Source organism: Patagioenas fasciata, chromosome 39 (assembly GCF_037038585.1).
Source record: "Patagioenas fasciata isolate bPatFas1 chromosome 39, bPatFas1.hap1, whole genome shotgun sequence".
Lineage (NCBI taxonomy): Eukaryota > Metazoa > Chordata > Aves > Columbiformes > Columbidae > Patagioenas > Patagioenas fasciata.
In genome coordinates this window covers 1,398,313-1,413,011 of record NC_092558.1, presented here as the reverse complement: position 1 = coordinate 1,413,011, position 14,699 = coordinate 1,398,313, and the positions used below count along the sequence as shown (strand labels likewise).

General features: G+C 60.3%; 1 protein-coding gene across 3 annotated transcripts; it reads left to right on the top strand.

Annotated features, from left to right (window-relative positions):
- Positions 1-382: 382 nt before the first annotated feature.
- CAPN1 (calpain 1) lies at positions 383-13,878 on the top strand. 3 transcript variants are annotated; one of them, XM_071801541.1, is made up of 22 exons: positions 415-580; positions 2,588-2,851; positions 3,601-3,670; positions 4,215-4,333; positions 6,330-6,463; positions 6,545-6,713; positions 7,627-7,710; positions 8,583-8,668; positions 8,745-8,819; positions 8,902-9,062; positions 9,133-9,308; positions 10,078-10,089; positions 10,206-10,417; positions 10,500-10,539; positions 10,616-10,681; positions 11,875-11,932; positions 12,028-12,092; positions 12,205-12,273; positions 12,391-12,469; positions 12,599-12,715; positions 12,848-12,906; positions 13,566-13,878. In XM_071801541.1, the coding sequence occupies exons 2-22, from the start codon at positions 2,588-2,590 to the stop codon at positions 13,590-13,592; spliced, it is 2,142 nt and encodes a 713-aa protein (XP_071657642.1). In that variant the 5' UTR covers positions 415-580; the 3' UTR covers positions 13,593-13,878. The 3 variants fall into 3 exon arrangements, with proteins under 3 accessions (XP_071657640.1, XP_071657641.1, XP_071657642.1); XM_071801539.1 differs by lacking the exons at positions 10,206-10,417; positions 10,500-10,539; positions 10,616-10,681; ... (5 more) ...; positions 12,848-12,906; positions 13,566-13,878 and having other exon boundaries at positions 383-580; positions 4,035-4,333; positions 9,133-10,171; XM_071801540.1 differs by lacking the exons at positions 10,206-10,417; positions 10,500-10,539; positions 10,616-10,681; ... (5 more) ...; positions 12,848-12,906; positions 13,566-13,878 and having other exon boundaries at positions 385-580; positions 4,167-4,333; positions 9,133-10,171.
- Positions 13,879-14,699: the final 821 nt, after the last annotated feature.

Sequence of the window (14,699 nt, the reverse complement as noted above, 5' to 3'; positions counted from 1 at the left end):
TTTTTCCCTTATTATTCCCTATTTTGATCACTTTCCCCCCCATTTCCAAACCCCCGTGAGTCGCTCTTGCCCTAAATCGCGGCTTTTCTGCCCATTTTTAACCCCAAAACTCCCCTCTCAGCCCAAAAGTTTGGGGGGGGGGGTGTGACACCCCCCTGGGGACACTGAGCCCCCCCCCAAGCCCCGTTTTCATGCAAAAAGAGGGGAAAACGGGCAAGCTGAGCGTCCCCATGTCCCACCCCCCCGTGTCCCCATGTCCCCCCCTCATTGTCCCCGCCCCCCCCCCGTTGCAATGCGACAAAACCCCCGCAGCCCCAGGAGGCGCCAAACCCGCCCAAACTGCCCCAAAATCCCCCCCCAATTCCCGCGTTTTCCCCCTAATTCCCGCGTTTTCCCCCCAATTCCCCGCCAGCGCCCTTGGGCGGGACCATTCGGGGCGGGGCGGGGGGGGTCACCCCGCTTCCTCCTTCCTGCTCCACCGGCCGCTTCCACCCACATTTTGGGGGTGGGGGTTTTTTTCTCCCGCTTTTACCCAAAATCGGCGACTTTGGGAGCGTCGCGGCCCCTCCCCCCCCCCAAGGTACGTCCCATGTCCCCCCCCGGCCAGAAAACGGGGGGAAAAACGGCGGAAACGGGCAAAAAACGGCAGCGGGGGTTCGGGTGGGGAACCGGGGGGGGGTTGGGGGTGACACCCTCTTAATGAGGAAACTCATTAGCGAGAAGTTGTTAATGAGGAATCGCCCCCAACGCTGCTCCCCCAAATTGGGCCCAAAACCTGCCCCCCCCCCCTTTTAGGGATAATTGGGGTGTCCCTGCCCCCCCCAAGCAGCTCTAATTAGCGCTTCATTAACCCCCCAATGGTTAATCAACCCCCCCAATGGTTAATTAACCCCCCAGAGCTTCATTAAGCCCCCCAATGATTAATTCCCCAGAGCTTCATTAACCCCCCCAATGCTTAATTAACCCCCCCATGCTCCATTAACCCCCCAGAGCTTCATTAGCACTCCCAGAGCTTCGTTAACCCCCCCAATGCTTCATTAACCCCCCTAGTGCTTAATTAACCCCCCCAATGCTTAATTAACGCCCAGAGCTTCATTAACCCCCCCCAGAGCTTCATTAACCCCCCCCAATGCTTCATTAAACCCCCCAGAGATTCATTAACCCCCCAATACTTCATTAACCCCCCCAATACTTCATTAACCCCCCAATGCTTCATTAACACTCTCACTGCTTAATTAACGGCCCCAGTGCTTCATTAACCCCCCCAACGCTTCATGAAGCTCCCCCAATGCTTAATTAAAACCCTCCATGGTTAATTAAACACCTCCATGGTTAATTAAGCGCCTCCATGGTTAATTAAGGCGTTAACGAGGCGCCCACAGCCCCACCAGTTTTGGGGCCATTTCCTCACATTTTGGGGCCCCCAGAATTGGCCGTTTTCACTTTTTTGGGGCTTTTTCCCCAAAATCTTCACCCCGATTCCCTCCAAAATTCCATTTTAACCAATTTCCCCCGTTTTTGCCCCATTTTCCCATTGTTTTTCCCCAAAGTCCAATCCCATGGTTCCCATGTTCCGCTCCGGGTTCATTTCAACCCAATTTTAACCAATTTTCCCCGTTTTTGCCCCATTTTGCCATCGTTTTTCCCCAATGTCCGATCCCATGGTTCCCGCGTTCCGCTCCGGGTTCATTTGAACCCAATTTTAACCAATTTTCCCCGTTTTTGCCCCATTTTTCCCCGATGTCCGATCCCATGGTTCCCGCGTTCCACTCCAGGTTCATTTGAACCCAATTTTAACCAATTTTCCCTGTTTTTGCCCCATTTTTCCCCAATGTCCGATCCCATGGTTCCCATGTTCCACTCCAGGTTCATTTCAACCCAATTTTAACCGATTTCCCCCGTTTTTCCCCCATTTTCCCATCGTTTTCCCCCAAAGTCCGATCCCATGGTCCCCATGTTCCACTCCGGGTTCATTTGAATCCAATTTTAACCGATTTCCCCCTTTTTTCCCCTCGTTTTCCCCCCTTTTTCCCCAATGTCCGATCCCATGGTCCCCGTGTTCCGCTCCGGGTTCATTTGAACCCCGTTTTAACCGATTTCCCCCGTTTCTGCCCCATTTTTCCGCAGATGTCCGATCCCATGGTCCCCGTGTTGCACTCCGGGTTCACTTGAACCCCGTTTTAACCGATTTCCCCCGTTTTCCCCCCATTTTTCCGCAGATGTCCGATCCCATGGTCCCCGTGTTCCGCTCCGGGTTCATTTGAACCCCGTTTTAACCGATTTCCCCCGTTTTCCCCCCATTTTTCCGCAGATGTCCGATCCCATCGTGCCCGTGTTCCGCTCCGGGTTCACTTGAACCCCGTTTTAACCGATTTCCCCCGTTTTCCCCGCATTTTTCCGCAGATGTCCGATCCCATCGTGCCCGTGTTCCGCTCCGGGTTCACTTGAACCCCGTTTTAACCGATTTCCCCCGTTTTCCCCGCATTTTTCCGCAGATGTCCGATCCCATCGTGCCCGTGTTCCGCTCCGGGTTCATTTGAACCCCGTTTTAACCGATTTCCCCCGTTTTCCCCCCATTTTTCCGCAGATGTCCGATCCCATCGTGCCCGTGTTCTGCTCCGGGGTTTCGGCGCAGCTGCAGCGGGCGCGGGCGCGGGCGGAGGGATCCGGGCGGCACGAGGCGGCGCTGCGGTTCCAGGGCCAGGACTACTTGCGGCTGGCGGAGGAGGCGCGGCGCTCGGGGGCGCTGTTCCGTGACCCCGCCTTCCCCGCTGGCCCCGCCTCCCTGGGCTTCCGCGAGCTCGGGCCGGCGAGCGCCAAGACCCGGGGCGTCACCTGGAAGCGGCCCACGGTCAGCGGCCAATCAGCGCTAACGAGCGTTAATTAACCGAGGGTTAATTGAGGCACTGAGGGGGCGGGGAGTGGATGAGGGGTTAGTTGATGAAGTAATTAATGGCCCACGGTGGGTGGGGTTAGTTAATGAACTAATTAACAGCCCACGGTGGGTGGGGAATGAGGGGTTAATTGATGAAGGGAATAATGGCCCACGTGGGTGGGGTTAATTAATGGACTAATTAACGGCTCATGGTGGGTGGGGTTAATTAATGGACTAATTAACGGCTCATGGTGGGAGGGGTTAATTAATGGACTAATTAACGGCCATGGTGGGTGGGGTTAATTAATGAGCTAATTAACTGCAATGGTGGGTGGGGTTAATTAATGAACCAATTAACGGCAATGGTGGGTGGGGTTTATTAATGATCTAATTAACGGCTCATGGTGGGTGGGGTAAATTAATGAACCAATTAACGGCAATGGTGGGTGGGGTTTATTAATGATCTAATTAACGGCTCATGGTGGGTGGGGTTAATTAATGAACTAATTAAAGGCAATGGTGGGTGGGGTTAATTAGTGAACCAATTAATGGCAATGGTGGGTGGCAATTTGGGGTCATTTTGGGCTGATTTGGGGTCATTTGGGGCTTTTTTTGGGTCATTTTGGGCCATTTTGGCTGTTCCAGGAGCTGTGCCCCAACCCCCAGCTCCTCGTGGTGATTTTGGGTCATTTTGGGCTGATTTTGGGTCATTTTGGCTGTTCCAGGAGCTGTGCCCCAACCCCCAGTTCATCGTGGACGGCGCCACCCGCACCGACGTTTGCCAGGGGGCTCTGGGTACGACCCATTTGCCCAATTTCCCTCCTTTTGGCCCCAAAACGGGGCCTCCCCAAATCGAGCTCCATTTCCCCAAATCGAGCTCCATTTCCCCCACTCGGGCTTCATTTCCCCACCCCAATCCCGTGTATTTTTGCCCAAATCTGGGTGTTTTCACCCCAAAATGACTCCTGGCTGCTGGCGCCATCGCTCCCTCTCCCTATGCGTGTTTTGCCCAATTTCCCTCCTTTTTGCCCCAAAACGGGGCCTCCCCAAATCGAGCTCCATTTCCCCAAATCGAGCTCCATTTCCCCCACTCGGGCTTCAATTCCCCACCCCAATCCCGTGTATTTTTGCCCAATTTCCTATGTTTTTACCCCAAAAGGCGACTGCTGGCTGCTGGCGCCATCGCTCCCTCTCCCTATGCGTGTTTTGCCCAATTTCCCTCCTTTTTGCCCCAAAACGGGGCCTCCCCAGATGGAGCTCAATTCCCCCAACTCGGGCTCCATTTCCCCAGCCCAATCGCGTGTGGTTTTGCCCGATTTCCCCTGTTTTGGCCCCAAAGGCGACTGCTGGCTGCTGGCGGCCATCGCGTCGCTGACGCTGAGCCCAGCGCTGCTGCACCGGGTGGTGCCGCCGGGTCAGAGCTTCCAGCGCGGCTACGCCGGCATCTTCCACTTCCAGGTCAGCCAAAACCCCCCCGTTTCCGCCCAATCTGGGGCTCCTCACCACCCTTTGGGGGTTTCCACCACATTTTGGGGCTCTCCTCACTCAAACCCCCCATTTCACCCCAAAACCGGTGCCCCCGATTTCACCCCAAACCCCCATTTCCCCCAATACCCGTTTCCCCCTAAACCCCATTTCCCCCTAAACCCCATTTCCCCCAACCCCCCATTTCCCCCCATTTCCCCCAAACCCCATTTCCCACCATTTCCCCCAATTTCACCGCATTTCCCCCCCAAACCCCATTTCCCCCCTAAACCCCCATTTCCCATTTCCCCCAATTTCACCCCATTTCCCCCCTAAACCTCCATTTCCCCCCAAACTCCCATTTCCTCCCATTTTCCCCTTAACCCCCATTTCCCCCCAAACCCCTATTTCCGCCAAACCCCATTTCCCACCATTTCCCCCCATTTTCCCGAATTTCACCACATTTCCCCACCAAACCCCATTTCCCCCCTAAACCCCCATTTCCCATTTCCCCCAATTTCCCCCCATTTTCCCCCTAAACCCCCATTTCCCACCATTTCCCCCAATTTCACCGCATTTCCCCCAAACCCCATTTCCCCCCAAGCTCCCATTTCCCATTTCCCCCATTTTCACCCCATTTCCCCCAAGCCCCCATTTCCCCCAATTTCAACCCATTTCCCCCAAACCCCCATTTCCGCCAATTACCCCCATTTCCCCCAACCCCATTTCCCCCAATTTCCCCCCATTTCCCCCAATACCCATTTCCCCCTAAACCCCATTTCCCCCCAAACCCCAATTTCCCATTTCCCCCAAATCCCATTTCCCCCCATTTCCCCCATTTCCCCCCATTTCACCCCATTTTCCACCTGAGCCCCCATTTCCCCAAACCCCAATTTCCCCCCAAACCCCATTTTACCCCATTTCCCCCAAACCCCATTTCCCCCAATTTCCCCCCATTTCCCCCAATACCCATTTCCCCCCATTTTTGGGTCAGATCTGGCCATTTCCCACATGGCCGGACATGGCTGTCACCCCATTTCCCCCCACGTCCCCCCATTTCCCCCCATTTTGGGGTCAGATCTGGCAGTTTGGCGAGTGGCCGGACGTGGTTGTTGACGACCTGCTGCCCACGTCCCCCCATTTCCCCCATTTTGGGGTCAGATCTGGCAGTTTGGCGAGTGGCCGGACGTGGTTGTTCACAATCTGCTGCCCACGTCCCCCCATTTCCCCCCACATCCCCCCATTTCCCCCCACCTCCCCTCATTTCCCCCCATTTTTGGGTCAGATCTGGCCATTTCCCACATGGCCAGACATGGCTGTCACCCCATTTCCCCCCACGTCCCCCCATTTCCCCCATTTTGGGGTCAGATCTGGCAGTTTGGCGAGTGGCCGGATGTGGTTGTTGACGACCTGCTGCCCACGTCCCCCCATTTCCCCCCATGTTCCCCCATTTCCCCCCATTTTTGGGTCAGATCTGGCCATTTCCCACATGGCCAGACACGGTTGTCACCCCATTTCCCCCCACGTCCCCCCATTTCCCCCATTTTGGGGTCAGATCTGGCAGTTTGGCGAGTGGCTGGACGTGGTAGTCGACGACCTGCTGCCCACGTCCCCCCATTTCCCCCCATTTCCCCCCACGTCCCCCCATTTCCCCCCATTTTGGGGTCAGATCTGGCAGTTTGGCGAGTGGCTGGACGTGGTAGTCGACGACCTGCTGCCCACGTCCCCCCATTTCCCCCCACCTCCCCCCATGTTCCCCCATTTTGGGGTCAGATCTGGCAGTTTGGCGAGTGGCTGGACGTGGTAGTCGACGACCTGCTGCCCACGTCCCCCCATTTCCCCCCATTTCCCCCCACGTCCCCCCATGTTCCCCATTTTGGGGTCAGATCTGGCAGTTTGGCGAGTGGCCGGACGTGGTAGTCGACGACCTGCTGCCCACGTCCCCCCATTTCCCCCCACGTCCCCCCATTTCCCCCCATTTTGGGGTCAGATCTGGCAGTTTGGCGAGTGGCTGGACGTGGTAGTCGACGACCTGCTGCCCACGCGGGACGGGCGCCTCCTCTTCGTCCACTCGGCCGAGGGCTCCGAGTTCTGGTCGGCGCTCCTGGAAAAGGCCTACGCCAAGTAACCACCCCCCCTCCAGCCCCAATTCCCCCCCATTTTGGGCTGAAAACCCCCCGGATTGGGTGAAACCGCGTCCCGCAGGGTCAACGGGTGCTACGAGGCGCTGGCGGGCGGCAGCACGGCCGAGGGCTTCGAGGATTTCACCGGCGGCGTCACCGAGAGCTTCGACCTGCGGCGCCCGCCGCGCGGGCTCTTCGGCATCGTGCTGGAGGCGCTGGAGCGCGGCTCGCTGCTCGGCTGCTCCATCGACGTGAGTTTCGGGGGGAAAACCTGCCATTTTGGGGCTCGAAGTGCGGTTCTGGCTGCTCGGCTGCTCCATGGATGTGAGTTTTGGGGGGAAATCTCGTGGGTTTGGGGCTTAAAGTGCGGTTCTGGCTGCTCCATCCATGTGAGTTTTGGGGGAAAACTCCAGGTGTTCCAACTCCCCGAAGTGGCTGTTTCCGGGTGTTCCAACTCCCCACATTGGGTCTCAAAGTGCCCGTTTCCGGGTGTTCCAACTCCCCACATTGGGTCTCAAAGTGGCCGTTTCCGGGTGTTCCAACTCCCCATGTTGGGTCCTCGAAGTGGCCGTTTCCGGGTGTTCCAACCCCCACCGTTGGGTCTCAAATCCCCATTTCCGGATGTTCCAAATCCCCACCTTTGGGTCCCTAAAGTGGCTGTTTCCGGGTGTTCCAACTCCCCAAAGCGGCCGTTTCCGGGTGTTCCAACTCCCCACGTTGGATCCCCGAAGTGGCCGTTTCTGGGTGTTCCAACTCCTCACATTGGGTCCCCGAAGTGGCCGTTTCTGGGTGTTCCAACTCCTCACATTGGGTCCCCGAAGTGGCCGTTTCCGGGTGTTCCAACTCCCCAAAGTGGCCACTTCCAGGTGTTCCAACCCCCACTGTTGGGTCTCAAATCCCCATTTCCGGGTGTTCCAATCCCCACTTTTGGGTCCCTAAAGTGGCCGTTTCCGGGTGTTCCAACTCCCCAAAGTGGCCGTTTCCGGGTGTTCCAACCCTCACCATTGGGTGTCAAAGTGGCCGTTTCCGGGTGTTCCAACCCCCCACCTTTGGGTCCCTAAGTGGCCGTTTCCGGGTGTTCCAACTCCCCAAAGTGGCCGTTTCCGGGTGTTCCAACCCCCACTGTTGGGTCTCAAAGTGCCCGTTTTTGGGTGTTTTCCGCAGATCACAAGCGCACGGGACATGGAGGCCGTGACCTTCAGGCAGCTGGTGAAGGGCCACGCGTACTCGGTGACAGGCGCCCGACAGGTCAGCGGGGCCACGTTTTGGGGTGGAAACAGCCTTTTTTGGGGTGAAAATGGTGGTTTTAGGGCCACAGGTACTCAGTGCCGGGTGTCTGGTGGGTGCGTGGAGCCGTGTTTTGGGGTGAAAACAGCCGTTTTTGGGGTGAAAATGGTGGTTTTAGGGCCACAGGTACTCAGCGCCGGGTGTCTGGTGGGTGCGTGGAGCCGTGTTTTGGGGTGAAAACAGCCTTTTTTGGGGTGAAAATGGTGGTTTTAGGGCCACAGGTACTCAGCGCCGGGTGTCTGGTGGGTGCGTGGAGCCGTGTTTTGGGGTGAAAACAGCCGTTTTGGGGGTGAAAACGGTGGTTTTGGGGCCACACGTACTCAGTGCCGGGCACCTGGTGGGTGCGTGGGGCCGTGTTTTGGGGTGAAAACGGCCGGTTTTGGGGTGGAATGGGCGGTTTTGGGGTGAAAACGGTGGGTTTGGGGCCACGTGTACTCAGTGCCGGGCACCTGGTGGGTGCGTGGGGCCAAGTTTTGGGGTGAAAACAGCCATTTTTGGGGTGAAAATGGCCGTTTTGGGGTGAAAACAGTGCTTTTGGGGCCACATGTACTCAGTGCCGGGCACCCAGTGGGTGCGTGGGGCCGCGTTTTGGGGTGAAAACGGACGGTTTTGGGGTGGAATGGGCAGTTTTGGGGTGAAAACGGCCACACATATTCAGTGCCAGGTGCCCAGTGGGTGTGTGGTGCTGCGTTTTGGGGTGAAAACAGCCATTTTTGGGGTGAAAACAGCGGTTTTAGGGCCACGTGTACTCGGTGCTGGGCGCCCGGCGGGTGCGCGGGGCCACATTTTGGGGTGAAAACAGCCATTTTTGGCTTAGCGGGCGCTCGCCGCAGGTCCCGTTCCGCGGGCAGACGCTGCCGCTGGTGCGCGTGCGCAACCCCTGGGGCGAGGTGGAGTGGACGGGGCCCTGGAGCGACAGGTGAGCCCCGCACCCCATCCCCGCTAATTAGCGCGGCTCGTTAGCGCGGCGGCTGATTAGCGCCGGCGTCCCGCAGCTCGGCCGAGTGGGCCGCGGTGGAGCCGGCGCTGCGCCAGCAGCTCCTGGTGAAGATGGAGGACGGCGAGTTTTGGTGAGCGAAACGCCATGGAATCCCCCACCCCAAAAAAGGCCGCGGTTTTGGGGTAACTCACGGCGGGCTGGTCCGCGGTCAGGATGGCGTTCCCGGATTTCCTGCGGGAGTTCACGCGGCTGGAGATCTGCAACCTGACGCCGGACGCGCTGCAGTCGCGCCGCTTCCGCGCCTGGAACACGCAGCTGCTGGAGGGCTCGTGGCGCCGCGGTAGCACCGCCGGCGGTTGCCGCAACTTCCCCGGTGCGCACACCCCAGGACCCCCCGCCAACGGCGGCTTCAGCTGCAACTCAACGCGGCTTTGGGTCCTCAGCCACTTTCTGGATCAACCCGCAGTTCAAGATCCGGCTGGAGGAGGTGGACGATGGCGATGGGGACGGTGACGGGGAGCGCGGCTGTAGTTTCCTGCTGGCGCTGATGCAGAAGCACCGGCGCCGCGAGCGCCGCTACGGCAAGGACATGGAGACCATTGGATTCGCTGTCTACGAGGTAACGGCCGCGCCGGCACGCGGGGTCAGCCGGCGTCACTCGGTGCCACCGCATGGCATCAGTCGGCGTCACATGGTGTTAGTGTCACTCAGTGTTAGTTGGTGTCACCCAGTGTCGGTGCCACCACACAGTGTCAGTTGGTGTCACTCGGTGTCAGCTGGTGTCAATCAGTGTCCCCTGCTATCAGTCAGCGTCAGTTGGTGTCACCCGGTGTCACTCGGTGCCACCGCACAGTGTCAGTCGGTGACACTTGGTGTCAGTCGGTGTCCCCTGGTGTCACTCAGTGTCAGTCGGTGTCCCCCAGTGTCACTCACTGCCACTGCATGGTGTCAGTCAGTGTCAGTTGGTGTCACTCGGAGCCACTGCACAGTGTCAGTCGGAGCCACCGCACGGTGTCAGTCGGAGCCACCGCACGGTGTCAGTCGGAGCCACTGCACGGTGTCAGTCGGAGCCACCGCACGGTGTCAGTCGGTGTCACTCGGAGCCACTGCACAGTGTCAGTTGGCATCCCCTGGTGTCACTCAGAGCCACCACACGGTGTCAGTCGGTGTCACCACGTGTCACTTGGAGCCACCACACGGTGTCAGTCGGCATCCGTCAGTGCCACCGCATGGTGTCAGTCGGTGTCACTCAGTGCCACCACACGGTGTCAGTCGGCATCTGTCAGTGCCACCACACGGTGTCAGTCGGCATCCCCTGGTGTCACTCAGAGCCACCACACAGTGTCAGTCGTCGTCCCCGGTGTGACCTCTCTCTGCTGTCCCCACAGGTCCCTCCTGAGGTTGGTCCCATCCTCGGCGCCCCCATTCCCGTGGGTCAACCCCGCTGCCCGGCCCCCCTGACCTGACCGTCCCCCCACTTTCCCGGCCCCGCCGTGGGGCTGGGGGGCGTTTTCAGCTGGTGGGGCAGTCGGGGCTGCACCTGAAGCGCGAGTTCTTCCTGGCCAACGCGTCGCGCGCGCGCTCGGAGCAGTTCATCAACCTGCGCGAGGTCAGCGCGCGCCTGCGCCTGCCGCCCGGCGAGTACCTGGTGGTGCCGTCCACCTTCGAGCCCGACCGCGAGGCCGACTTCGTGCTGCGCGTCTTCTCCGAGAAACGGGCCGGCACCGAGTAAGCGACGCCGCCGGCGACGCCGCCTCGTTAGCGCTAACGAGCCGCCCCCGCGCCCGGGCTCACCCGCGCTGTCCCGCAGGGAGATGGACGACGGGATCCAGGCGACGCTGCCGGACGAGGTGAGACGGGCGCAGCCGGACGATCGGCACCACCGCGGTGGCACCCGGTCACCAAAACGGGCGCGTTTGTCCTCAGAAAGTGCTCTCGGAGGGAGAGATCGACGAGAACTTCAAGCAGCTCTTCAAGCAGCTGGCGGGGCCGGTGAGGGGGACACGGGGGACATGGGGGACAGCGGTGATGGGGGTGACACAGGTGACACGGGTGGCAGCAGGTGATGAGGGTAATGCAGGTGACAGCGGGTGACACAGGTGACATGGGTGGCAGCAGGTGATGTGGGTGACGCAGGTGACACGGGTGATGCAGGTGACACGGGTGGCAGCGGGTGATGCGGGTGACGCAGGTGACATGGGTGACAGCGGGTGACGCAGGTGACAGTGGGTGACGCAGTTGACACGAATGGCAGCGGGTGATGCGGGTGACGCAGGTGACAGCAGGTGATGCAGGTGACACGGGTGGCAGCGGGTGACGCAGGTGACACAGGTGACACAGGTGGCAGCAGGTGACGCAGGTGACACAGGTGACAGCAGGTGACGCAGGTGACGCAGGTGGCAGCGGGTGACGCAGGTGACACAGGTGGCAGCGGGTGATGTGGGTGACGCAGGTGGCAGCGGGTGACGCAGGTGACACAGGTGACAGCAGGTGATGTGGGTGACACAGGTGGCAGCAGGTGACGCAGGTGACACAGGTGGCAGCGGGTGATGTGGGTGACGCAGGTGGCAGCGGGTGACGCAGGTGACACAGGTGGCAGCGGGTGATGTGGGTGACGCAGGTGACAGCAGGTGGTGCAGGTGACACAGGTGGCAGCAGGTGACGCAGGTGACACAGGTGGCAGCGGGTGATGTGGGTGACGCAGGTGGCAGCGGGTGACGCAGGTGACACAGGTGGCAGCGGGTGATGTGGCTGACGCAGGTGACAGCAGGTGGCGCAGGTGACACAGGTGGCAGCGGGTGACGCAGGTGACACAGGTGGCAGCGGGTGATGTGGGTGATGCAGGTGACAGCGGGTGACGCAGGTGACACAGGTGACAGCAGGTGATGTGGCTGACGCAGGTGACAGCGGGTGATGCAGGTGACACAGGTGGCAGCGGGTGATGTGGGTGACGCAGGTGGCAGCGGGTGACGCAGGTGACACAGGTGACAGCAGGTGATGTGGGTGACACAGGTGGCAGCGGGTGACGCAGGTGACACAGGTGACAGCAGGTGACGCAGGTGACACAGGTGGCAGCGGGTGACGCAGGTGACACAGGTGACAGCAGGTGATGTGGGCGACACAGGTGACAGCGGGTGACGCAGGCAACACAGGTGACAGCATATGAACCCCGTTTGTGTCCCCAGGACATGGAGATCAGCGTGGCGGAGCTCCAGACCATCCTCAACCGCATCATCGCCAAACGTGAGAATTTGGGGCTTCACCCTGCGGAAGAAGAACCAATTTTGGGGTTACTAATTGCTCTCGCGGCTCGTTAACGCCCTCGCGCTTCATTGCAGACAAAGACCTGCGCACCAAAGGCTTCAGCATCGAGTCGTGCCGCAGCATGGTCAACCTCATGGATGTATCCACCGCGGTTTTGGGGGGACACCGCCGTCCCCATGGGGGGTGACACCCCCAGGACCCCCCAAAAAACCCCCAAATCCCCCTAATTTCCTTAACCCCCCAACCCACAGAAAGACGGCAACGGCAAACTGGGCCTGGTGGAGTTCAACGTGCTGTGGAACCGCATCCGCAATTACCTGGTGGGGCTGGGGGAGCGCGGCGTGAAACGGGGCGGGGGTTGGGGCATTCCTGGGTCCCTCCCCCACGGGTGACCCCTCCTTGCGTTGGTGTTTTTTGGGGGGGTTTGTGGCTTTCAGGCCATTTTCCGCAAGTTCGACGTGGACAAGTCGGGGAGCATGAGCGCCTACGAGATGCGGTTGGCGCTGGAAGCCGCAGGTAGTGCCGGGTTCCCTAATGAACCCCGCGCCTCGTTAGCGCCGGGTTCCCTAATGAACCCCGCGCCTCGTTAGCGCCGCCTGGCTTCTCGTTAATAACCCGTTTTGGGGGGGGGGTTGCGCTGGAAAGGGTACAAACTGAACAAGAAGCTGCACGAGTTGATCATCACGCGCTACGCGGAGCCCGACCTGGCGCTCGACTTCGACAGCTTCGTCTGCTGCCTCGTGCGCCTGGAAACCATGTTCCGTGAGCCGCCTCTGTCCCAAAATCCCGCCCTTTCACCCCAAAATCCCGCTGGTTTACCCCCGATTTTTCCCCTAAAGCCCCAATTTTCCCCGTTTTCCCCCCAGTTTTCCCCATAACCCCGTTTTCCCGCAGGGTTTTTCCAGGCCGTGGATGTGGATCAGGACGGGGTCGTCACGTTCGATCTGCTGCAGGTACCTGGGGTTCCCAAACCCCCTTGGGGGTTCCCCCAAACCCCGGGGGTTCCACGACTCCCCAAGGGGTTCCCTGACCCCCCTGACCCCCCGGGGCTTCCCTGAGGCCCCCAGGAGTTCCCCGACCCCCCTGACTCCACCAGGGGTTCCCCGACCCCCCCAGGGGTTCCCTGACCTCCCCAACTCCCAGGGGTTCCCCCAAACCCCTCAGGGGTTCCCTGACCTCCGCAGGGGTTCCCCGACCCCCCTGGGGGTTCCCTGACTCCTCTGACCCCCCCAGGAGTTCCCTGGCCCCCCTGATCCCCCAAGGGGTTCCCCGACCCCCCTGACCCCCCCAGGGGTTCCCTGACCCCCATGACCCCACCGGGGGTTTCCTGACCCCCCTGGGGATTCCCCGACCTCCCTGACCCCCCAGGGGTTCCCTGACCCCGCTGAGGGTTCTCTGACCCCACCGGGGGTTCCCTGACCCCCCTGGGGGTTCCCCAACCTCCCTGACCCCTCCAGGGGTTCCCCCACCCCTCTGACCCCCCGGGGGTTCCCTGACCCCACTGGGGGTTCCCCGACCCCCCAAGGCGTTCCCTGACCCCCCTGAGCCCCCTGGGGGTTCCCTGAGCCCCCTGACCTCCCTCCTCCTCCTCCTCCTCCTCCTCGTCCTGCAGTGGCTCCAGTTCACCATGTTCGCCTGAGCAGCCCCCGGTGCCTTCGCCAACACCCGCCACGCCGGATTTGTCCCTTTTTTTGTTGGTTTTTTGTTGTTGTTTTTTGTTGGTTTTGCCTTTCGGGGGTGGTCCCGGGTCCCCTCGCGCTTTGCCAAAGAGTCGCCCCCTTCCCCGCGGCGTTTTCGGGGGAATTCCCCGTGTTTTCGTGCCTGTTTGCTGCCGCGGGCCGGGGGGGGCGGTGCCTCAATCAGGGATCTTGTGCCGCAATCGTGGGTTTTTAAATCAAATCGATTAAATAGAAGTTAAAACCAAAGTCATTAAAATCGAAGGTTTCGCTCACTGCTCCTCTACCCCCCCTCACTGCTCCGGCTTTGCCCCAGGGTAAATCCACCAGATCCCCCAGCCCCTGGGTGGATCCTGTCAGGGATCCGGGGGGACCCTGTCAGGGATCCAGGTGGATCCTGTTAGGGACTCGAGTGGATCCTGTTGGGGATCCGGGGGGACCCTGTCAGGGATCCAGGTGGATCCTGTTAGGGACTCGAGTGGATCCTGTTGGGGACGTGGGCAGATCCTGTCGGGGACCCAAGTGGATTCTATCAGGGATCCGGGTGGATCCTGTCGGGGACATGGGTGGATCCTGTCAGGGACACGGGTGGATTCTATCGGGGATCCGGGTGGATCCTGTCAGGGCCCTGAGTGGATCCTGTCAGGGCCCCGGGTGGATCCTGTCGGAGACCCATGTGGATCCTGTTGGGGATCCGGGTGGACCCCGTCGGGGACCCGAGTGGATCCCATGGGGGACCTGGGTGGATTCCATCGGGGATGCAGGTGGATCCTGTCAGGGACCTGGGTGGATCCTGTTAGGGACCCGGGCGGATCCTGTCGGGGATCCGGGTGGATCCCGTCAAGGCCCCAAGTGGATCCCATCAAGGCGCCGAGTGGATCCCGCTGGGGATCCAGGTGGACCCCGTCAGGGACCCGAGTGGATCCCTTCGGGGACCTGGGTGGATTCCATCGGGGACGCAGGTGGATCCTGACGGGGACCCGGGTGGATCCTATCGGGGAAGCGGGCGGATCCCGTCAGGGACCCGGGTGGATCCCGTCGGGGACCCGGGTGGATCCCGTTGGGGACTC

What these genes read in the sequence shown, in the direction of transcription:
- CAPN1 (XM_071801539.1), top strand. Translation starts at nt 2,588, where the DNA reads ATGTCCGATCCCATCGTGCCCGTGTTCTGCTCCGGGGTTTCGGCGCAG. An exon ending in ACGGGGCCCTGGAGCGACAG is followed by an intron (nt 8,669 to 8,744) that starts GTGAGCCCCGCA and finishes GGCGTCCCGCAG; the next exon opens with CTCGGCCGAGTGGGCCGCGG. An exon ending in ATGGAGGACGGCGAGTTTTG is followed by an intron (nt 8,820 to 8,901) that starts GTGAGCGAAACG and finishes GTCCGCGGTCAG; the next exon opens with GATGGCGTTCCCGGATTTCC.